The sequence below is a fragment of the Gopherus flavomarginatus genome, chromosome 12, assembly GCF_025201925.1.
Source record: "Gopherus flavomarginatus isolate rGopFla2 chromosome 12, rGopFla2.mat.asm, whole genome shotgun sequence".
NCBI lineage: Eukaryota > Metazoa > Chordata > Testudines > Testudinidae > Gopherus > Gopherus flavomarginatus.
This window is the reverse complement of record NC_066628.1, coordinates 1,842,138-1,863,158: the sequence shown is the minus strand read 5'-3', so window position 1 is coordinate 1,863,158 and position 21,021 is coordinate 1,842,138. Positions and strand designations below refer to the sequence as shown.

General features: G+C 68.7%; 1 protein-coding gene across 2 annotated transcripts; it reads left to right on the top strand.

The window, feature by feature from the left end:
• Positions 1–163: 163 nt before the first annotated feature.
• EHMT2 (euchromatic histone lysine methyltransferase 2) lies at positions 164–16,447 on the top strand. 2 transcript variants are annotated; one of them, XM_050919605.1, is made up of 29 exons: positions 164–231; positions 653–707; positions 1,156–1,434; positions 2,051–2,307; positions 2,830–2,902; positions 3,024–3,121; positions 3,208–3,384; positions 3,691–3,798; positions 3,940–4,051; positions 4,576–4,677; positions 4,841–4,986; positions 6,583–6,726; positions 8,659–8,882; positions 9,036–9,221; positions 10,333–10,415; positions 10,557–10,663; positions 10,752–10,874; positions 10,956–11,057; positions 11,621–11,725; positions 12,041–12,195; positions 12,343–12,510; positions 12,611–12,755; positions 13,087–13,164; positions 13,787–13,902; positions 14,208–14,294; positions 14,403–14,481; positions 14,677–14,852; positions 16,169–16,355; positions 16,433–16,447. In XM_050919605.1, the coding sequence occupies exons 1-28, from the start codon at positions 208–210 to the stop codon at positions 16,347–16,349; spliced, it is 3,690 nt and encodes a 1,229-aa protein (XP_050775562.1). In that variant the 5' UTR covers positions 164–207; the 3' UTR covers positions 16,350–16,355; positions 16,433–16,447. The 2 variants fall into 2 exon arrangements, with proteins under 2 accessions (XP_050775562.1, XP_050775564.1); XM_050919607.1 differs by lacking the exons at positions 14,208–14,294; positions 14,403–14,481; positions 14,677–14,852; positions 16,169–16,355; positions 16,433–16,447 and adding an exon at positions 14,044–14,181 and having other exon boundaries at positions 13,787–13,967.
• Positions 16,448–21,021: the final 4,574 nt, after the last annotated feature.

Sequence of the window (21,021 nt, the reverse complement as noted above, 5' to 3'; positions counted from 1 at the left end):
CTCTCCCCGCTGGGGGGGGCGGGGTCTGGGCTGCCGGACGTTCCCAGGGAAACGCCAATGGGAATCGCTGGGGGGCGGGAATGGGCGGGGCCTAGCTCAGTGGGGGCGGGGCTTGGTGCGCTGGGGGCGGGGTCTCGGGCTCTCCGGCCGCCCCGCTGGTGACGTCACTGCCGGGCGCTGCCGCCGCGCGGCGGCCGGGACCGAACCATGGAGGCGGCGGGAGCGGGCGAGGTGGGGGAGGGGCGAGTCTGTGTGAGCCCGGGGCCAATGGGGGGGGGCCGGGCTGGGGGGCAGTGGGGGGCTGGGTTGGGGGGCAGTGGGGGGTTGCTGGCAGGGGGCCGGGTTGGGGGGCAGTGGGGGGGTTGCTGGCAGTGGGGGGCTGGGTTGGGGGGCAGTGGGGGGTTGCTGGCAGGGGGCTGGGTTGGGGGGCAGTGGGGGGCTGGGTTGGGGGGCAGTGGGGGGGTTGCTGGCAGTGGGGGGCTGGGCTGGGGGGCAGTGGGGGGGTTGCTGGCAGGGGGCTGGGTTGGGGGGCAGTGGGGGCGTTGCTGACCAGGGGCCCGGCTGGGGGGCAGTGGGGGGCTGGGTTGGGGGGCAGTGGGAGGGTTGCTGGCAGAGGGCACCGCTCACCCTCTGACCCCGTCTCTCTCCCCAGCGGGATGAGCCGAGGGGGGCGGCGCTGGTGGCGGAGAAGGAGCCGGGAGAGAAAGGTGAGGGGGGGCGGCAGTGCTCCCCACATGCCCCCCATCGCCTCCCACTGCCCCCCAACCCAGCACCGGGATCTGCAGACTCGTCGGGCCGGGATATCGCCCCGGCCAGGGGGTGGCGCTGAGGCCTCAGGGGCTCCCGGCCCCATGGCTGGGGACATCTGGCCCCAGGGTGAGGCCCTGGCTGGGGTAACGGCACCGGCCGCCTTAAGGGCTCCTGGCTCCGCCCCCGCGCTGGTTACAGGGCCCCTGCGCCCCCATGACACACGGGGCCCCCAATCCCCTTGGGGTTCCCGTCAGCCCTGCCCACCCGGGGCCCAATGGGGCAGCCTAGGGACAGACCTGCCCCTCCCACGGCTTTAGGGGTTTACCCCCACCAGCATCAGCCCCGCGGACGAACATGGGGCTGCTGAAATATGGACAATCCCCCCCATCTCTCCTCCCCTCCCAGGTCAGCATCCCATGGGGCAGGTGCTCACCCGGGACCTCCCCACTGGGGCCGTGCCCCTACTGAGGGCCCTGGGGCCAGAGGAGAAGTGGAAGCCGGGACGGGACGGGGAGAGTGGTGGGGGCGGAGAGAGTCCCCCCACAGAGGGAAACAGCGGGGACGAGACGACGAGGACACAGGTGTCTGGGAGCCTCAAGGAGGCGACTGGAGCATCACCTGAAGAGGAGGGGACCCCAGCAACTGTGATGGTCACACCCGGCTCGGGGAGCAAGGGGCTGCCAGGTGTGTGTGGGGGGGTCAGGGGAAGGGGTCCGTGGGGCAGTGCTGGGGGGGATGGAAAGGGCACCAGGGGTCTGTGGGTCAGGGAGGAGCTGAGGGGCTGCGGATCAGAGGGAGAGGCCCTGGGAGGAGGACACCAGGAGGCTGTGGGTCTGGGAGTGGGGAGCTGGAGGTGAAGGGGTACCTGGGGAGAGGCTGTGGGGTGGGCGTGAGGGGCCCTGGTGGGGTGGGGAGCTGGGGGGTGGCAGGTCAGGAGTGAGGGGCCGCAGGAGGGAAAGGGTGCCTGAGGAAGGCGCTGGGGCGGGTTTGAGGGGCCCCAGGGAAGGACACTGGGGGGGCTGCGAGTCAGAATGAGGGGCCCTGGTGAGGGAAGGACACGGGGGGCTGCAAGTCAGAGTGAGGGGCCCAAGGGGGGAAGGACACTGGGGGGGCTGTGAGTCGGTGGGGGAGCAGGGGCCCCAGGGGGCTGCAGGTCAGCAGTGAGGGGTCCCGGGAGACCAGGGGCCTCGGGGCTGCAGGTCAGAAGTGAGGGGCCCCGGGGAAGGGGTCCCAGGGGGCTGTGGGTCGGGGGGAAGGAGGGGCCCCGGGTCGGGAGTGAGGAGCACCGTCTCTCCCCCAGGCCACGCCAGCAAGACGCTGCCCTCGTCACCCAGCAAGGCCGGGGGGGGGCCGAGCCGCGCCAAGATGTCCCTGACGGGCACCAGCAAGTCGCCCCCGTCGGTGCAGAGCCTGGCCATGCGACTGCTCAGCCTGCCTGGCGCCCGCCTGCCCCCGGAGGGGGGGCCCGCAGGGGAGCCCTCGCCCCCTGCCCCCCCAGACCCCAAGCCCAAGGTCCACCGGGCCCGCAAGACCATGGCCAAGCCCAGCAACGGACAGGTGAGTTCTGGTGGGCAAGGGGTGTCGTCCCAGATGCCTGGGTCCCCTTGCCCCCCTCCCCGGGGTAGCCCTCCCAGGATGTTGTCCCAGACACCTGGGTCCCCTTGCGCCCCTCCCCAGCGTAAGCCCCCCCCAGGGTGTCGTCCCAGACACCTGGGTCCCCTTGCGCCCCTCCCCAGCGTAAGCGCTCCAAGGGTGTCGTCCCGGACACCTGGGTCCCCTTGCACCCCTCCCCAGCGTAAGCCCCCCGCAGGGTGTCGTCCCAGACACCTGGGTCCCCTTGCACCCCTCCCCAGCGTAAGCCCCCCCAGCTTGTCGTTCCAGACGCCTGGGTCCCCTCATGCCCCTCCCCAGGCTAACCCTCCCCCGAGGTGTCATCCTAGATGCCTGGCTCCATCTTCTCACTTCCCTGTGGCCCCTAAGGACAGTGTCCCGGACGCCTGGGTTTCATCAGCGCTTTAGGGAGGGGCTGCTCCAGGTTTCAGCGCCGTGTCTGATCTCTCCCGCCAATCTTGTCCGCAGGTTCCCGAAAAGCGAGTCTCTGAGATGCTGCATTTCCGAGTCTCTGATGACCTGCGGAGCATTGAAGAGCCAGGTATCCGGGGGGCTGCAGGTCGGGAATGATGGGAGCTGGGGGGCTGCGGGTCAGGAGTGAGGGGCACTGGTGGAGCTGGGGGGCATCTCCTGCACCCCCTCGTTCATTCCCTCTCCCCCAGAGCCAGCCAAGCGGCAGAAGCTGGACTACAGGACGGATTCGATTCACAAGCGACTCCCATCCTCCCTGCACAGAACCAGCCCTCGGGCCAGCACCGAGGTACGGCCCCACCCAGATGCCTGGGTCTCTCTCTCCTTCCCTCCCTCCTGGGGCACAGTGCAGCTCTGACCCATTGTCCTCCCCAGATCACGGTGACGGAGGAAATGGCGGCTCCGCCCAGCGAGTCCCGCCCCCTGGGGGTCCCCTCGGGGGCCCGGGGTGTGGGGGGGCCCCTAGAGGAGTGGGAGACCGAGGTGGGCGAGGACTTCAGCCTTTTCTACGACAGCTACTCCGTGGACGAGCACGGTGACTCGGACAGCAAGGTGGGGTGAGCTGGGCTGGGCTGGGCTGCGCACACGGGGACCTGGTGCTCAGATGTGGCTGGCTCAGGGGTGGGGCGCGAGGGCTGGTTGGGTGGGGAGCCCTGGCCCTGCACTGAGCTGCGGCTGGCTCTGGGGTGGGGCACGAGGGCTGGTTAGGTGGGGACCTCTGGCCCTGCACTGAGCTGCGGCTGGCTCTGGGGTGGGGCGTGCTGTGTTCAGAAAGGGGAATCGCAGCTCATTCGGGCTGGGGCCAGATGCCTGAATTCGCTTCTCCCCCCAGCTGAGCTTTTTCCTTCTCTTGTCCAGTCGGAGGCCGACAGGGCGGGGGAACAAATGAGTGAGGAAGAGGAAGAGGAGGAGGAGGAGGAGGAAGAGGATGAAGACGACGAAGAATCTGGGACCATGTCGGACAGGGTGAGCCTCGGGGGGGCAGGATGGTGGGGGCAGGAGAACTCACTCTCCTTCTCTTCCCTCATGACCGTTTTCGTTCTCTCGTTCCTTTCCCCTCATCTCTCTGTGCCCCCCCCCGGCTTCACCTCGCTCCCCCTTTCCCAGAGCGCCTCCAGCACCAAGCGCAAAGCCAAGAAGCGCTGGAAAAACGACAGTCCCTGGGTCAAACCGTCCCGCAAACGCAAGAGGAAGGAGGCTCGGCCCAAGGACGGGCGAGGTGAGGGGGTGCGTGGCGGCCCGTGGCTCCGGAGCCAAGGAGGGTGGGGCCTGGTGTGTCACGGTGGCGGAGAGAGGAGGGTCTGGGCTTCGCAGCGATACCAGAGCCGTGTCTGGAGCCCCCTGGTCTGGGAGATGTTCCCCACCCACTCTCCTGCCCACCTGCTGTGTTTTCCCCTGGCCAGGATTCCTTGGTGGTTTCAGGGCCTGTTCCCTCTCCGGGCGTGGGACGCCAGGGTGCCAGGTCGGTACTGCCGCCAAGCCGGGACTCTGGGCTTCCTGGCGACGCTGGCTGCTCATTTCTTCCCCAAACGGTGCCAGAGAAACGGGCCAGCGAAGGTGACGCAGAGTGGGGGGGGTGTCGGCCTGACCTGGGCAAGAGGGTAATCGGAGGGCTGGGATCCTGGTGTGAGGATGGGGGGCACCTGGGGGGCAGGGGAGGGGAGCAGCCGCAGCTCGTTGCACAGGTGTCCGTCACGCCCTCGATTCCGTGGCCCCCTCTTCCTCGTTCCCCCTCTCGGCCAGGTGTCAACGGGGTCCCCGCGGCCGGGCACAGCGAGTACACGGAGGTGCCCCTAGGGTGTCTGGAGCTGCCCGGCGAGGGGGCACTGTCCCCCAACAACGCAGGTGAGGCCCCTCCCCCCTTTGCATCCCCCCGGAAGTGTCTGACCTGTGTTCTCCTCTCCCCCTCAACTCTGGGTCCCCCAACCCTGCTGGAATCCCCCTGTCTCCCCAAATCCCCCCTCCCGCACTGATCTGGCTTCCCCTGGCCCCGCTGGGGTCCCCCCAGGCGTGTCCAACGAGACAAGCTCGCTGGAGACCGAGCGCTTCGAGGAGCTGCCCCTCTGCTCCTGCCGCATGGAGGCCCCCAAGATTGAGCGGCTCAGCGAGGCTGCGCGCAGCCACTGCATGGCCACCGAGAGCGCTGATGGGGAGGTGAGGGGGCAGGGCTGATGGGGATGGGGCCAGTGGGGAGGTGAGGGATGGGGTCGATGAGTGCGGGGCTGGCGGAGAGGTGAGGAGCTGGGGCTGGTGGACGGGCAGGGCAGATGGGGAGGTGTGGAGGCGGGGCTGACGAGCAGGGGCGGGGCAGATGGGGAGGTGAGGCGGGACCGATGGTCAGGGGCGGGGCTCATGGGGAGGTGTGGAGGCAGGGCTGATGAGCAGGGGCGGGGCAGACAGGTAAGGAGGCAAGGCTGATGGGCAGGGGTGGGGCAGATGGGGAGATGAGGAGGTGGGGCTGACGGGCGAGGCAGATGGGGAGGTGTGGAGGCGGGGCTGATGGGCAGGTGAGGCGGGGCTGATGGGGAGATGTGGAGGCGGGGTTGGTGGGCAGGGGTGGGGCAGATGGGGAGGTGAGGAGGCGGGGCTGACGGGCGAGGCAGATGGGGAGGTGTGGGGGCGGGGCTGATGGGGAAGTGAGGAGCGGGCCTGACGGGCAGGGGCGGGGCAGATGGGGAGATGAGGAGGCGGGGCTGATGGGCAGGTGAGGAGGCTGAGCCAACAGATGGGGGAGGGGAGGAGGTGGGCCTGACAGGCAGGTGTGGGGCTGATGGGGAGATAAGGAGGAGGGGCTGACAGGCAGGGGCGGGGCTGACAGGGAGGTAAGGAGGAGGGGCTGACAGGCAGGGGCGGGGCTGACAGGGAGGTGAGGAGGCAGGGCCGACGGGCAGGGGCGGGGCCGACGGGGAGGTGAGGCGGGGCCGACGTGCAGGGGCGGGGCAGGGAGGTGAGGGGGCGGGGCCGACGGGGAGGTGGGGCGGGGCCGACGGGGAGGTGAGGCGGGGCTGACGGGCAGGGGCGGGGCAGACAGGTGAGGGGGTGGGGCCGACGGGCAGGGGCAGGGCAGACAGGGAGGTGAGGAGGTGGGGCTGATGGGCAGGGGCGGGGCTGACGGGCAGGGGCGGGGCAGACAGGTGAGGGGGTGGGGCCGACGGGCAGGGGCGGGGCCGATGGGGAGGTGAGGCGGGGCTGACGGGCAGGGGCGGGGCCGACGGGGAGGTGAGGCGGGGCCGACGGGCAGGGGCGGGGCAGACAGGTGAGGGGGCGGGGCTGACGGGCAGGGGCGGGGAAGACAGGTGAGGGGGCGGGGCCGACGGGGAAGTGAGGGGGTGGGGCAGACGGGCAGGGGCGGGGCCGACGGGAGGGCGGGGCTGACGGGCAGGGGCGTGGCTGACGGGGAGGTGAGGGGGCGGGGCTGACGGGCAGGGGCGGGGCTGACGGGCAGGGGCGTGGCCGACGGGGAGGTGAGGGGGCGGGGCCGACGGGCAGGGGCGGGGCCGACGGGAGGGGCGGGGCTGACGGGCAGGGGCGTGGCTTAGGGGCGGCGGAGCTGGTGGGGTGGCCGGGCCGCGGAGCGTTCGGGACGGGAAGGGACCCTTTCCTGGAGTTGAGCTGCGGCTGGCTCTGGGGTGCGGCACAGGGAGCTGGTTATCTGGGCCCCCGACCCTGCACTGAAATGCAGCTGGGTGAGATTCTGGGGAGGGGCGGGACCCTGGCGCCTGGGCTGACCCCCCCGTTCCCCGTCCTCAGCTGAGCGGCTGCGGCTCCGGCGTGCTGAAGAGAGAGACCATGCGCCCGTCCAGCCGGGTGCCCCTCATGGTTCTGTGTGAGTCCCATCGTGCCCGGATGGTGAAACACCACTGCTGTCCCGGCTGCGGGCACTTCTGCACGGCCGTGAGTGGGGGGGCAGGTCGGGAGTGGGGGGAGTGGCGGGTCGGGAGTGGGGGACGCTGGGGGCACCGGGGGGCTGCGGGTCAGGAGTGGGGGGGGCGGCGGGGGGCGGCGGGTTGGGAGTGGGGGACGCTGGGGGCACCGGGGGGCTGCGGGTCGGGAGTGGGGGGAGCGGCGGGGGGCGGCGGGTTGGGAGTGGGGGACGCTGGGGGCACCGGGGGGCGGCGGGTCGGGAGTGGGGGGGGCGGCGGGGGGCGGCGGGTTGGGAGTGGGGGACGCTGGGGGCACCGGGGGGCTGCGGGTCGGGAGTGGGGGGGGCGGCGGGGGGCTGCGGGTCGGGAGTGAGGGGGTTGCGGGTCAGGAATAGGGGGTGCTGAGGGGGCTGCGGGTCGGGAGTGGGGGGGTGGCGGGGGGCGGCGGGTTGGGAGTGAGGGGGTGTCGGGGGGCTGCGGGTCGGGAGTGGGGGACGCTGGGGGCACCGGGGGGCTGCGGGTCGGGAGTGGGGGACGCTGGGGGCACTGGGGGGCTGCGGGTCGGGAGTGGGGGGGCGGCGGGGGGCGGCGGGTTGGGAGTGAGGGGGTGTCGGGGGGCTGCGGGTCGGGAGTGGGGGACGCTGGGGGCACCGGGGGGCTTCGGGTCGGGAGTGGGGGACGCTGGGGGCACCGGGGGGCTGCGGGTCGGGAGTGGGGGACGCTGGGGGCACCGGGGGGCTGCGGGTCGGGAGTGGGGGACGCTGGGGGCACCGGGGGGCTGCGGGTCGGGAGTGGGGGACGCTGGGGGCACCGGGGGGCTGCGGGTCGGGAGTAAGGGGCACTTGGGGTTGCCAGAGGGTTGCGGGTCTGGAGTGAGGGCTGCTGGGGGGCTGCGGGTCAGGAATAGGGAGTGCTGGGGGCGCCCGGGGGTTGCAGGTCCGGAGTGAGGGCTGGCGGGGGGTGGCGGGCTGGGACTGAGGGGGGCTGCGGGTCAGGAGTGGGGGGTGCTGAGGGGGCTGCAGGTCCGGAGTGAGGGCTGGCGGGGGGTGGCGGGCTGGGACTGAGGGGGGCTGCGGGTCAGGAGTGGGGGGTGCTGAGGGGGCTGCAGGTCCGGAGTGAGGGCCGGCGGGGGGTGGCGGGCTGGGACTGAGGGGGGCTGCGGGTCGGGACTGAGGGGCGCTGCGGGTCAGGAGTGGGGGGTGCTGAGGGGGCTGCAGGTCCGGAGTGAGGGCTGGCGGGGGGTGGCGGGCTGGGACTGAGGGGGGCTGCGGGTCGGGAGTGAGGGGCGCTGCGGGTCAGGAGTGGGGGGTGCTGAGGGGGCTGCAGGTCCGGAGTGAGGGCTGGCGGGGGGTGGCGGGCTGGGACTGAGGGGGGCTGCGGGTCAGGAGTGGGGGGTGCTGAGGGGGCTGCAGGTCCGGAGTGAGGGCTGGCGGGGGGTGGCGGGCTGGGACTGAGGGGGGCTGCGGGTCAGGAGTGGGGGGTGCTGAGGGGGCTGCAGGTCCGGAGTGAGGGCCGGCGGGGGGTGGCGGGCTGGGACTGAGGGGGGCTGCGGGTCGGGACTGAGGGGCGCTGCGGGTCAGGAGTGGGGGGTGCTGAGGGGGCTGCAGGTCCGGAGTGAGGGCTGGCGGGGGGTGGCGGGCTGGGACTGAGGGGGGCTGCGGGTCGGGAGTGAGGGGCGCTGCGGGTCAGGAGTGGGGGGTGCTGAGGGGGCTGCAGGTCCGGAGTGAGGGCCGGCGGGGGGTGGCGGGCTGGGACTGAGGGGGGCTGCGGGTCGGGACTGAGGGGGGCTGCGGGTCAGGAGTGGGGGGTGCTGAGGGGGCTGCGGGTCGGGAGTGGGGGCCGGCGGGGGGTGGCGGGCTGGGACTGAGGGGGGCTGCTGGTCGGGAGTGGGGGCCGGCGGGGGGTGGCGGGCTGGGACTGAGGGGGGCTGTGGGTCGGGACTGAGGGGCCCCGCTCCCCGCAGGGCACCTTTCTGGAGTGCCACCCCGACCTGCGGGTGACCCACCGGTTCCACAAGGGCTGCGTGTCCCAGCTCAACGGGCTGATTTTCTGCCCGCACTGCGGCGAGGACGCCTCGGAGGCCCAGGAGATCACCATCGCTCGGGCCGACACCTCCACCCCCGCGCCCCCGCCCCCCGGCCAGCAGCCCCCCGACACCCCCGGCCGCGCCGACACCACTCAGCCCAGGTGAGCGGCCAGGGGGGCGTGTACTGGGCGTGGGGGGGGAGCCCGTGGTGGAGATCTCGTCAGTGTGGGGGAGGGGCACCGCAGGAGCCGTGTTGGGGAGGGGGTGTCTCAGTCTCTGACCTCCCACCCTGCTCCCCCTCCTCTCCCGTTCAGTGCCCGGATGCGGGGGAAGGGTGAGGGACGCCTGGTCCCCCACGACCCACTGGCCGACGGGATCGACAGCTCCGGGGGGCCTGTGCTGACCCTGCCGTCGGGCGCCGCCATCTCGCCGCTGGGGCTGGGCCCGGGGCCGGGTCGTGAGCAGCTTGAGAAGGCCTTGATCGTGCAGGAGGCTGAGAGGTGGGACCCCCAGACCCTCCCCCCTTTCCCATGACCCTCCTGCTGTCTGTGATCCCATTGCACCCACCAGTACACCTGTCCCCGCCTCAGCCACTGAGATCCCACCACACCCACCAATGCACCTGTCCCCGCCTCAGCCACTGAGATCCCACCACACCCACCAATGCACCTGTCCCCGCCCCAGCCACTGAGATCCCACCGCACCTACCAATGCACCTGTCCCCGCCCCAGCCACTGAGATTCCACGTCACCCACCAATACACCTGTCCCCGCCCCAGCCACTGAGATCCCACCGCACCCACCAATGCACCTGTCCCCGCTCCAGCCACTGAGATCCCATGTCACCCACCAATACACCTGTCCCCGCCCCAGCCACTGAGATTCCACGTCACCCACCAATACACCTGTCCCCGCCCCAGCCACTGAGATCCCACCGCACCCACCAATGCACCTGTCCCCGCTCCAGCCACTGAGATCCCATGTCACCCACCAATACACCTGTCCCCGCCCCAGCCACTGAGATCCCACGTCACCTACCAATATACCTGTCCCCGCCCCAGCCACTGAGATCCCACGTCACCCACCAATATACCTGTCCCCGCCCCAGCCACTGAGATCTCACCGCACCCACCAATACACCTGTCCCTGTCCCCGCCCCAGCCACTGAGATCCCACAGCACCCACCAATACACCTGTCCCCGCCCCAGCCACTGAGATCACACCACAAGCACCAATACCTTTTTCCACCCCAGCCACTGAGATCCCACCACACCGACCAGTACGTTGTCCTTCCCCTTGAAATCCGGCTCTCTGTTGGTGCCCCACAACCCTCCCCCTGGCATTCACCATCCTCCCAGTCCACCTCTCTCTCTGCCCCCCGGTATGGCCCATCTGTGACTCACGGCACCCACTCATTCCCCCCCCCCACACACACATCCCTGTGATCCTAGGGAAACCACCAATCCGCCCCTCTCTGGCCCCCCAGGGCTCCCTCCCCCAGACACCTGTGATCCCACGGCACCCACCAATGCTCCGTCCCTTGGCCTCCCCTTCGCTCTGCGTCCCCCGCCAGCCCTGCCACTGACACCGTCTCGTTCCCTCGCTCCGGCAGGCGCAAGAAGCTGCGGTTCCACCCGCGCCAGCTCTATCTCTCCGTCAAGCAGGGCGAGCTGCAGAAGGTGTTGCTGATGCTGCGTGAGTGGGGGCCCCAGAGGGGAACTGGGGGGGCTGTGGGGAGACTGTGGGAGGGATGTGGGGCAGGGAGAGTGTGTGGGTCTGTGACCGCGCTCCCGGCTCTGATCCTGTTCCCTGATTCTCTGCCTCCCCCTCCCCCAGTGGACAACCTGGACCCCAACTTCCAGAGCGACCAGCAGAGCAAGCGCACCCCGCTGCACGCCGCCGCGCAGAAGGGGTACCTCGAGATCTGCCACGTGCTGCTGCAGGTGGGGGTAGCGGGGGGCAGGGCAGGGGCGGGGCGGGGGTGTGTCTGGCAGGGGGCATGGTCAGATTCTGGCTGTTAATCCCCCCCAGGCTGGCGCCAACATCAATGCGGTAGACAAGACGCGGCGGACGCCGCTCATGGAGGCCGTGGTGAGCAACCAGGTGGAGACGGCGCGATACATCGTCCGCCGGGGCGGCTGCGTCTACAGCAAGGTCAGCGCGGGGGGTGGGAGGGGGGCGCAGGGCGGGCGGCGGGATTCCTGCCTGCCAGTCACAACATAATCTCCCCCCCAGGAGGAGGATGGTTCGACCTGCCTCCATCACGCGGCCAAGTGCGGGAACCTGGCCATGGTCTCTCTGCTGCTGGCCACGGGCCAGGTGGATGTCAACGCCCAGGTGTGTCGGGGACCCAGGTGTCCCAGCAGTGGGGCTCTGCCTGGGCAGTCAGGGCTCCCTATTGCCCCAGGGTGGCGCTAGGGGCTGGGCTGAAGGAGCAGGGGTGGGGCGGGGGGCAGCAGGGGGCTTTTCCTGGGCAGTCAGGTCTCCCCACGGCCCCAGGGGCTGTGTTGCAGGGGGCGGGGTGGGGGCAGCAGGGGGCTCTGCCTGGGCAGTCAGGGCTCCCCATGGCCCCAGGGCAGCGCTAGGGGCTGGGCTGCAGGGGACGGGGGGCAGCAGGGGGCTCTGCCTGGGCATTCAGGGCTCCGCATTGCCCCAGGGCGGCGCTAAGGGCTGGGCTTTCGGGGGTGGGGCGGGGGCTGTGGGGGGCTGTGCCCATGCAGTCAGGACTCCCCATTGCCCCAGGGCGGCGCTAGGGGCTGGGCTGCAGGGGGTGGAGGCAGCAGGGGGCTCTGCACAGGCAGTCAGGGCTCCCCATGGCCCCAGGGCGGCGCTAGGGGCGGGGACAGCAGGGGGCTGTCCCCCAGCTGGCAGCGCTGACCCCCATGCTCCCCCCCCGGCAGGATAACGGCGGCTGGACCCCCATCATCTGGGCCGCAGAGCACAAGCACATCGAGGTGATCCGCATGCTGCTGACCCGCGGTGCCGACGTCACCCTGACAGACAACGTGAGCGGCGTTTTTTTGCTCCCCCTGGCGCTGTCTCAGCCCTCCGGCTGCCAGAGTCTTGGCTTCTCAATGTTCCCCCCCCACCCCACAAATCTGTACCTGTCGCTGTCTCTGCATGTGTCTGTTTCCAGGCTCCTTCCAAGTCTTTGTCGGTTTCCAGGCTCCTCTCCCAGTCTGTGTATTGGTGTCTTGGCTCCACCCCAGCGCTGGCTGCTGTCTCTACCGCCCCTTATGTGCTTGCTGGTTTCCAGCCCCTCCTCCGCTCGGAGCTGGGATTTGCTGGTTTCAAGGCTCCCTGTAACCCCTCCCCCACAGGAGGAGAACATCTGCCTGCACTGGGCCTCCTTCACGGGCAGCGCGGAGATCGCCGAGGTCCTGCTGAACGCGCAGTGCGACCTGCACGCAGTGAACTGTCACGGGGACACGCCACTGCACATCGCTGCCCGCGAGAGCTACCACGACTGCGTCATGTGAGCGCGGGGGAGTGGGGACTGGTGGTTAGAGCAGCAGGAGCTGGGAGCCAGGACTCTTGGGTTCTCTCTCTGGCTCTGGGAAGGGAGTGGGGTCTAGTGGTTACAGCCCAGGACTCCTGGGTTCCAATCTGCCCCCGCCCCCAGGCTGTTCCTGTCGCGAGGGGCTGACCCCGAGGTGCGGAACAAGGAGGGTGACTGCCCCGTGGACCTGACTCTGGAGAACTCCGAGGTCTGGTTCGCCCTGCAGCTGAACCGCAAGATCCGGCAGGGCATCCTCAACCGGGCGCTGCGGACCGAGCGCATCATCAGCAGGTGGGGATGGGGCTGGGCCCGGGGTGGGGTGGGGGGCGAGGGGGCGTGTGGCTGCTCCCTGCTGGCCGGCTCTGGTCTCACCCCTCCTTCCCCTCCCCAGGGATGTGGCCCGCGGCTACGAGAATGTGCCCATCCCCTGCGTCAACTCGGTGGATGATGAGCCCTGTCCTGACGACTATAAATACATCTCGGAGAACTGCGAGACCTCCACCATGAACATCGACCGCAACATCACGCACCTGCAGGTAGCCGTCCCGGGGGGCCTGGCAGCCCGGAACTGCCCCTTTGGAGAGGGGAGCCTGGAAACCGACAAATGCAGAATATTTTTTGGGGGAGGAGAGCCTAGAACCTTGCAAATGCAGTATTTGGGGCGGGAGGCTAGAAACCAACAAATGCGGAATTGTTTTTTGACGGGGAGCCTAGAAACTGGCCTGTGGTGGCTTGGAAGGGAAATGGGGGAGCTGAGAAACCAGGGAAGGTGCAGACTGGGTGAGGTGTCTGGAAACTGACAACTGCGGGGGGGCAGGCCCTGCTAAGCTCTGTCCCCCCCCACCCCACCCCACCCCACTTCTCCAGCACTGTACCTGCCAGGACGATTGCTCCTCCAGCAACTGCCTGTGTGGCCAACTCAGCATCCGCTGCTGGTACGACAAGGTGAGACACACACACCCTTTCCTGGGTAACTGCACGGTGTGGGGGGGCATGAAACTGGCATGTCCGGACACCATGGGGGGGCCAGGAAACTGCTACACTGACACTGTGGGGATGGCGGGGAGCCTGGAAACTGCCATGCCAGACCCCATTGCGGGGAGCAGGGGCTGGAAACTACTTCTTGGATTGGGACTGATAGACACTGAGACTATCCTGAAAACCACCAAATATGGCAGTGGGGGCCCTGGAAACGGACAAGAGAATATGGGGGTGGGGGAGCCTAGAGGCAGACGAATAGAGCCATGGGGCTGGTGGGAGGGAGGAGATTAGAAACTGACTCTCAGATGAGAAGAAGGAGGGTAGCTTGGTAACTTCCCTATTGGGTGTGAGGGAAGCCCAGAAAATGACTGTGCAAACGTGGTGGGGGAGCCATGAAACTGACGGGAGGGGGGAGCCTGGACACTGACAAATGAAACTGACAGATTCCCCCCCTCCCAGAGGCTGCAGGGCTGCCTCAGCCCCCCTAAAATATTCAGACCCTAGTTCCCATGGGCCTTCCCCCACCCTATCTGGGGGAGGCAGAATTTGGGACCTATTCAGAGATTATGACCCCTCCTCCCCTCAGGATGGGCGCCTGCTCCAGGAATTCAACAAGATCGAGCCGCCCCTCATCTTCGAGTGTAACCAGGCGTGCACCTGCTGGAGGAACTGCAAGAACCGGGTCGTCCAGAGCGGCATCAAGTCAGTTGCCAGGGACGGGGCATCACCCCCCATTCCTGAGAGTCCAGTAGCAGGGAGTTTCCCAGGCTAACAGGAATCAGTGTTAGGATTGCTGGGCTGGAACTGGTGGCGTGGAGTGTCATGTATCAAGGAGATCCCCAGGCTAACAGGAATCAGTGTTAGGATTGGTGGGCTGGGGTGTCATGTGTCAGGGAGTTCCGTAGGTTAACGGGAATCAGTGTTAGGATTGCTGGGCTGGAACTGGTGGCCTGGGGTGTCATGTGTCAGGGAGTTCCACGGATTAACAAGAAGCTTCTCCCCGGCAGGGTCCGACTGCAGCTCTACCGGACGGCCAAGATGGGCTGGGGGGTGCGAGCCCTTCAAACCATCCCCCAAGGGACATTCATCTGCGAGTGAGTGAGCCGGGGTGGGGGAACAGGGGGGCACCAGCTCGGCCGGGGGGCGGGGGCAGGGCTGGGAGTCGCCGGGACATGACAGCTCTGCCCCCCTTCCCGCGGCAGGTATGTGGGGGAGCTGATCTCGGACGCAGAGGCCGACGTACGGGAAGATGACTCGTATCTCTTTGACCTGGACAACAAGGTGAGGGGGCCCGGATGCCTGGGTTCTCTCCCTGCTCGGGGAGGGGACGGGGGCTAATGGTTAGAGTGGGGGTGGCGAGGGAGCGGCTGGGAGCAAGGACGCATGGGTTCTACTCCGAGCTCTGGGAGGGGAGTGGGGGATAGTGGTGAGAGCTGACGGCCCGGACTCCTGGGTTCTCTCCCCTCCCCCCCGCAGGACGGTGAGGTGTACTGCATCGACGCCCGTTACTACGGCAACGTGAGCCGGTTCATCAACCACCTGTGCGAGCCCAACATCATCCCGGTGCGGGTGTTCATGCTGCACCAGGACCTGCGTTTCCCCCGCATTGCCTTCTTCAGCAGCCGCGACATCCGCGCCGGCGAGGAGCTGGGGTCAGCCGGGGGCGGGGCTGCGGGCTGGGGGGAGCCAGTGGCAGGGGTGTGGGGAGGGGCTGGGGGCAGTACCTGCTGAGTATGGGGGGGCTGAGGAGATGGGGCGGGGCTGTGGGTGGGGCTAGGGGCTGGGTGGGGTGGGGTGAGGAGATGGGGTGGCGCTGGGAGTGGGGCTAGAATGTGGGTGGGGCCAGGGGCGGGGTGAAGAGATGGGGGGCCAGGGGCTAGCGGGGGCAGAGTGAGGAGATGGGGTGGGGCTGTGGGTGGGGCCAGGGGCTAGCGGGGGCGGGGTGAGGAGGGGCAGGGCCTTGGGTGAGGAGATGGGGGTGGGATGAGAAGATGGGGGGCCAGAGGCTGGCTGGGGCAGGGTGAGGAGATGGGGTGGGGCTGGGGCCAGGGGCTGGCGGGGGCGGGGTGAGGATATTGGTTGGGGCCAGGGGCTGGCAGTGCCAGGGTGAGGTGGGGGCTGGGGTGAGGAGATGGGGGGCCAGGGGCTGGCGGGGGTAGGGTGAGGAGAGGGTGGGGCTGTGGGTGGGGTCGGGCTGGCGGGGGCAGGGTCAAGAGGGGGTGGGGCCTGGGGTGAGGAGATGGGGGGCCAGGGGCTGGCGGGGGTGGGGTGAGGAGAGGGTGGGGCTGTGGGTGGGGCCTGGATCTGGCAGGGGTGGAGTTAGGAAATGGGGCGGGGCTGTGGGTGGGACCAGGGGCTGGCTGGGGTGGGGCTGTGGGTGGGGCCTGGGGCTGGCAGCAGTGGGGTTAGGAGATGGGGTGGGGCTGGGGCCTGGGGCTGGCGGGGGCGGGGTGAGGATATTGGGTGGGGCCAGGGGCTGGCAGTGCCAGGGTGAGGTGGGGGCTGGGGTGAGGAGATGGGGGGCCAGGGGCTGGCGGGGGTGGGGTGAGGAGAGGGTGGGGCTGTGGGTGGGGTCGGGCTGGCGGGGGCAGGGTCAAGAGGGGGTGGGGCCTGGGATGAGGAGATGGGGGGCCAGGGGCTGGCTGGGGTGGGGTGAGGAGATGGGGGTGGGGTGAGGTGAAGGGGGGCCCGGGGCTGGTGGGGGCAGGGTGAGGAGATGGGGTGGGGCTGTGGGTGGGGCCAGGGGCTTGCGAGGGTGGGGTCAGGAGGGGGTGGAGCTGTGGGTGGGGCCAGCGCTGGCAGGGGTGGGGCCTGGGACTGGCAGCGGTGGGGTTAGGAGATGGGGCGGGGCTGTGGGTGGGGCCAGGGGCTGGCGGGGGCAGGGTGAGGTGGAGGTGGGGGTGGGGCCTGGGGCCGGCCTGTCAGGGGGGAACCGTGCCCCCCGTAGTGACCCCCCCGTACCCCCCAGGTTCGACTATGGCGACCGGTTCTGGGACATCAAGAGCAAATACTTCACGTGCCAGTGTGGGGCGGAGAAGTGCAAACACTCGGCCGAGGCCATCGCGCTGGAGCAGAGCCGCCTGGCCCGCCTCGAGGCGCACCCCGAGCTGCTGCCCGACGTGGGGGGGCTGCCCCTGCTGGGCCCCTGAGCCCCCGGGACACCCCCCGATTCCCGCCCCTGCTGGGCCCCTGAGCCCGCCGATTCCCACCCCTGACCCCCCGGGACACCCCCCGATTCCTGCCCCTGCTGGGCCCCTGAGCCCCCTGGGACACCCCCCGATTCCCGCCCCTGCTGGGCCCCCGAGCCCCCCGATTCCCCCCCCCGGGACACCCCCCGATTCCCGCCCCTGCTGGGCCCCCGAGCTCTCCGCTTCCCACCCCTGAGCTCTCTGGGACGCCCCCCGATTCCCGCCCCTGCTGGGCCCCTGAGCCCGCCGATTCCCACCCCTGACCCCCCGGGACACCCCCCGATTCCTGCCCCTGCTGGGCCCCTGAGCCCCCTGGGACACCCCCCGATTCCCGCCCCTGCTGGGCCCCCGAGCCCTCCGATTCCCACCCCTGAGCCCCCCGGGACACCCCCCGATTCCTGCCCTTGCTGGGCCCCCGAGCCCCCGTATTCCTGCCCTTGAGCCCCCCGGGGACATGCCCCACCCTGCTCCTGCTGGGCCCCCGAGCCCTCCGATTCCCACCCCTGACCCCCCGGGACACCCCCCGATTCCCGCCCCTGCTGGGCCCCCGAGCTCTCCGCTTCCCACCCCTGAGCTCTCTGGGACGCCCCCCGATTCCCGCCCCTGCTGGGCCCCTGAGCCCGCCGATTCCCACCCCTGACCCCCCGGGACACCCCCCGATTCCTGCCCCTGCTGGGCCCCTGAGCCCCCTGGGACACCCCCCGATTCCCGCCCCTGCTGGGCCCCCGAGCCCCCGTATTCCTGCCCTTGAGCCCCCCGGGGACATGCCCCACCCTGCTCCTGCTGGGCTCCTGAGCCCCCCTAGGGACACTCCCCGATTCCTGCCCCTGCTGGGCCTCTGAGCCCCCCAGGGACCCCGATTCCTGCTCCTGAGCCGCCCGGGGGATACTCCTCACCCTGTCCCTGCTGGGCCCCTGAGCCCACTGGCAGAGCACCCTACACTGTTGGGTCCCGGAAACCCCAAGGCGACCCCACCGGCCACACTGGGCCCCTGAGCCCCGATCCTGGGGCTCCCCCAGGGCTCAGCCGCCAGTGACCCCTTGGCGGGAACAGCAGCGCTGCAGGAACCGCGGGGACCCCCCCCGGCTCGGGCCCTTTTTAACTGTAACGTTCTGGGGGGCTGAACCCAATAAACGCTGGCACTGCCGGGAACACAGCCAGGGTGTGCGTTGTCCGTCCATTGCCAGGGGAGGGGGTTGTGCGTGTGTGCATGACCGTCACCCCCTGCTGGGTGTGTGTGTGTGTGTGACTGCTGCCCCCTGCTGGGTGTGTGTGTGTGTGATCGCCGCCCCCTGCTGGGGGGTGTGTGTGCACGTGCAACCGCCGCCCCCTGCTGGGTGTGTGTGTGTGTGTGTGTGTGTGTGTGTGTGTGTGTGTGTGTGTGTGTGACTGCTGCCCCCTGCTGCGTGTGTGTGTGTGACCGTCGCCCCCTGCTGGGGGGGGCTGTGCACATGCAACCATCACTCCCTGCTGGGGGGTGTGTGTGATCACCGCCCCCTGCTGGGGGGGGGTCACGTGCAACTGCCGCCCCTTGCTGGGGGGGTGTGTGTGTGTGTGTGAGAGAGAGACTGCTGCCCCCTGCTGCGTGTGTGTGTGCGCGACCATCGCCCCCTGCTGGGTGTGTGTGTGTGCGCAACCGTCGCCCCCTGCTGGGGGCGGGCTGTGCATGTGCAACCTCTGCCCCCTGCTGGGTGGGTGGGTGTATGTGCGAGACTGCTGCCCCCTGCTGGCTGTGTGTGTGCACGTGCAACCGCTGCCCCCTGCTGCGTGTGTGTGTGTGACTGCCACCCTCTGCAGGGTGTGGGTGGGTATGCAATAGCTGTCCCCTGCTGGGGGGATGTGTGTGTGTGTGTGCAATTGCTGCCCTCTGCTATGTGTGTGTATGCATGCGATTGCCGCCCCCTGCTGGATGTGTGTGTGTGTGTGTACACCATTGCCGCCCCCTGCTCTGTGTGTGTGTGCACTCGTGCTATCGCCACCCCCTGGTGGATGTGTGTGTGTGTGTATACGATCACCGCCCCCTGCTGGGGGCGGGGTGTGGTTGGTTGGTGCTGAGGGTGAGGGCTTAGGCTTTACCTGGTTGTGGTTTTCCCTGCAGTTGCCGAAGTCAGTTGTGGGTGTGTGAGATTTGTGGTGGTGTCTCGAGGGGGTGTTTGTGTGTTGGCGGATTGGGTTGTGGTTTCCCTGGGTGCGTCCCTTTGCACTGGGTACGATTGTGTGTCTGTGGCCTGTCTCTGCCGTGTGCGGCTGTTGCGAGGGTTGTGTGTAATGCTGTCTGCTTTGTCTCACCCACGTGTCCGCGCACACAGCTGGGCATTTGTGCTGTGCCTGCCGGGGGAGGGGGGGCAGGTTGTGATATCTGTGGGCCATGGGAGGCTGTTTGCCTGGTGGGGGTTGCAGGTTCAGGGTTGTCACCTTGTGAGCAAGTTTTGTTGTGATGTGATTGGGGGGTGAGGACTGGCTGTTTGTAGACCTGGTGGTGGGGCATTGTGTTGCTACCCCCTTTTGTGGTTGTGTCTGGGTGATTGTGTTGGGGCGTGAGGTCCAGGTGCATCTGTTCGGTAGTGTTTGTGTGTCGGGTGAGTGTGATTGTGGGAGGGGTGTTGGTGCTGTTGTGGGGGGTTGCGAAGTTGGGTTGGGGTTAGGGATGTTGGCTTGGGGTTGTGATGGCAGGGGCTGAGTGTGATTGTGTGTCGGGTTGTGTTGCACTAGGGTGTCGAGTTGTGTCAGTAACTGTGACGGAGTAGGGTGTCGGGTTGTGTCGGTGACTGAGTAGGGAGTGGGGCGAATTGCACATTGTCAGGTTGTGTTGATGTGGGGGGTTGTCAGGGATGGGTGGGGGTGTGGGTGTCGTGTTGATGTGGGGGGTTGTCGGGGATGGGTAGGGGGTGTGGATGTCGGGTTGTGTTGATGGGTGGGGGTGTGGGTGTCGGGTTGTGTTGATGTGGGGGAGGTTGCCGGGATTGGGTGGGGGTGTGGGTGTCGGGTTGTGTTGATGGGGGGGGTTGTCGGGGATGGGTCAGGGTATGGGTGTTGGGTTGCGTGTGAGGCGGTTGTCCGGGATGGGTGGGGGTATCGGGTTGTGTTGGGGGGGGTTGTGGGGGATGGGTGGGGGTGTCGGGTTGTGCGGGGGGGTTGTCGGGGATGGGTGGGGGTGTCGGGTTGTGTGGGGGGAGTTGTTGGGGATGGGTGTGGGTGTCGGGTTGTGGGGGGGTTGTCGGGGATGGGTGTGGGTGTCGGGTTGTGGGGGGGGTTGTCGGGGATGGGTGTGGGTGTGGGTGTTGGGTTGTGTGTGGAAGGGGTTGTCGGGGATGAGTGGGGGTGTGGGTGTCGGGTTGTGTTGATGTGGGGGGTTGTCGGGGATGAGTGGGGGTGTGGGTGTCGGGTTGTGTGGGGGGGTTGTCGGGAATGGGTGGGGGTGTCGGGTTGTGTGTGTGTGGGTTGTTGGGGATGAGTGGGGGTGTGGGTGTCGGGTTGTGTTGATGTGGGGAGATTGTAGGGGGTGGGTGTGGGTGTTGGGTTGTGGAGGGGTTGTCAGGGATGGGTGTGGGTGTGGGTGTCGGGTTGTGTATGTCAGGTTGTGTTGATGTGGGGGGGTTGTCAGGGATGGGTGTGGGTGTCGGGTTGTGTGGAGGAGGGTTGTTGGGGATGGGTGTGGGTGTCGGGTTGTGGGCGGGGTGTCAGGGATGGGTGGAGGTGTGGGTGTCGGGTTGTGTATGTCAGGTTGTGTTGATGTGGGGGGGTTGTGGGGGTGGGGGCGTCGGGTTGTGTGGAGGGGTGTTGTCGGGGATGGGTGGGGGTGTTGGGTTGTGTGTGTGTGGGTTGTTGGGGATGAGTGGGGGTGTGGGTGTCGGGTTGTGTTGATGTGGGGGGATTGTAGGGGGTGGGTGTGGGTGTTGGGTTGTGGAGGGGTTGTCAGGGATGGGTGTGGGTGTGGGTGTCGGGTTGTGTATGACAGGTTGTGTTGATGTGGGGGGGTTGTCGGGGATGGGTGTGGGTGTGGGTGTCGGGTTGTGTGGAGGAGGGTTGTCGGGGATGGGTGTGGGTGTTGGGTTGTGGAGGGGTTGTCAGGGATAGGTGTGGGTGTCGGGTTGTGTATGTCAGGTTGTGTTGATGGGGTTGTCGGGGATGGGTGGGGGTGTGGGTGTCAGGTTGTGCGGGGCGTTGGGGATGGGTGGGGGCGTGAGTGTCGGGTTGTGTGGAGGGGGGTTGTCGGGGATGGGTGTGGGTGTCGGGTTGTGGGGGGGTTGTCAGGGATGGGTGGAGGTGTGGGTGTCGGGTTGTGTATGTCAGGTTGTGTTGATGTGGGGGGGGTTGTGTGGAGGGGGTTGTCGGGGGTGGGTGTCGGGTTGTGTTGATGTGGGGGGATTGTAGGGGATGGGTGTGGGTGTCGGGTTGTGTATGTCAGGTTGTGTTGATGTGGGGGGGGTTGTGGGGGTGTGGGTGTCGGGTTGTGGGGGGTGTTGAGATTGCGGGGCTGAGCCCTTAAGCTCAAGGAGATCGGAGCGGGAGATGGACGTGGCACCTGGGCAGGTGAGAGATGGGGCGTGGCCCGGTACACAGGGGCGGGGCTTGGGGATCAGGTGCAGGGGCGTGGCCCGGGACAGGTGTCTGTGACGTGGGTCGGGGGGGC

Bases quoted from the DNA above. Each gene is read 5' to 3' on its own strand.
- EHMT2 (XM_050919605.1), top strand. From the start codon at position 208: ATGGAGGCGGCGGGAGCGGGCGAG. The intron at 2,903-3,023 runs GTATCCGGGGGG...CCTCTCCCCCAG, and splicing joins GCGGAGCATTGAAGAGCCAG to AGCCAGCCAAGCGGCAGAAG. The intron at 12,756-13,086 runs GTAGCCGTCCCG...CCACTTCTCCAG, and splicing joins GCAACATCACGCACCTGCAG to CACTGTACCTGCCAGGACGA.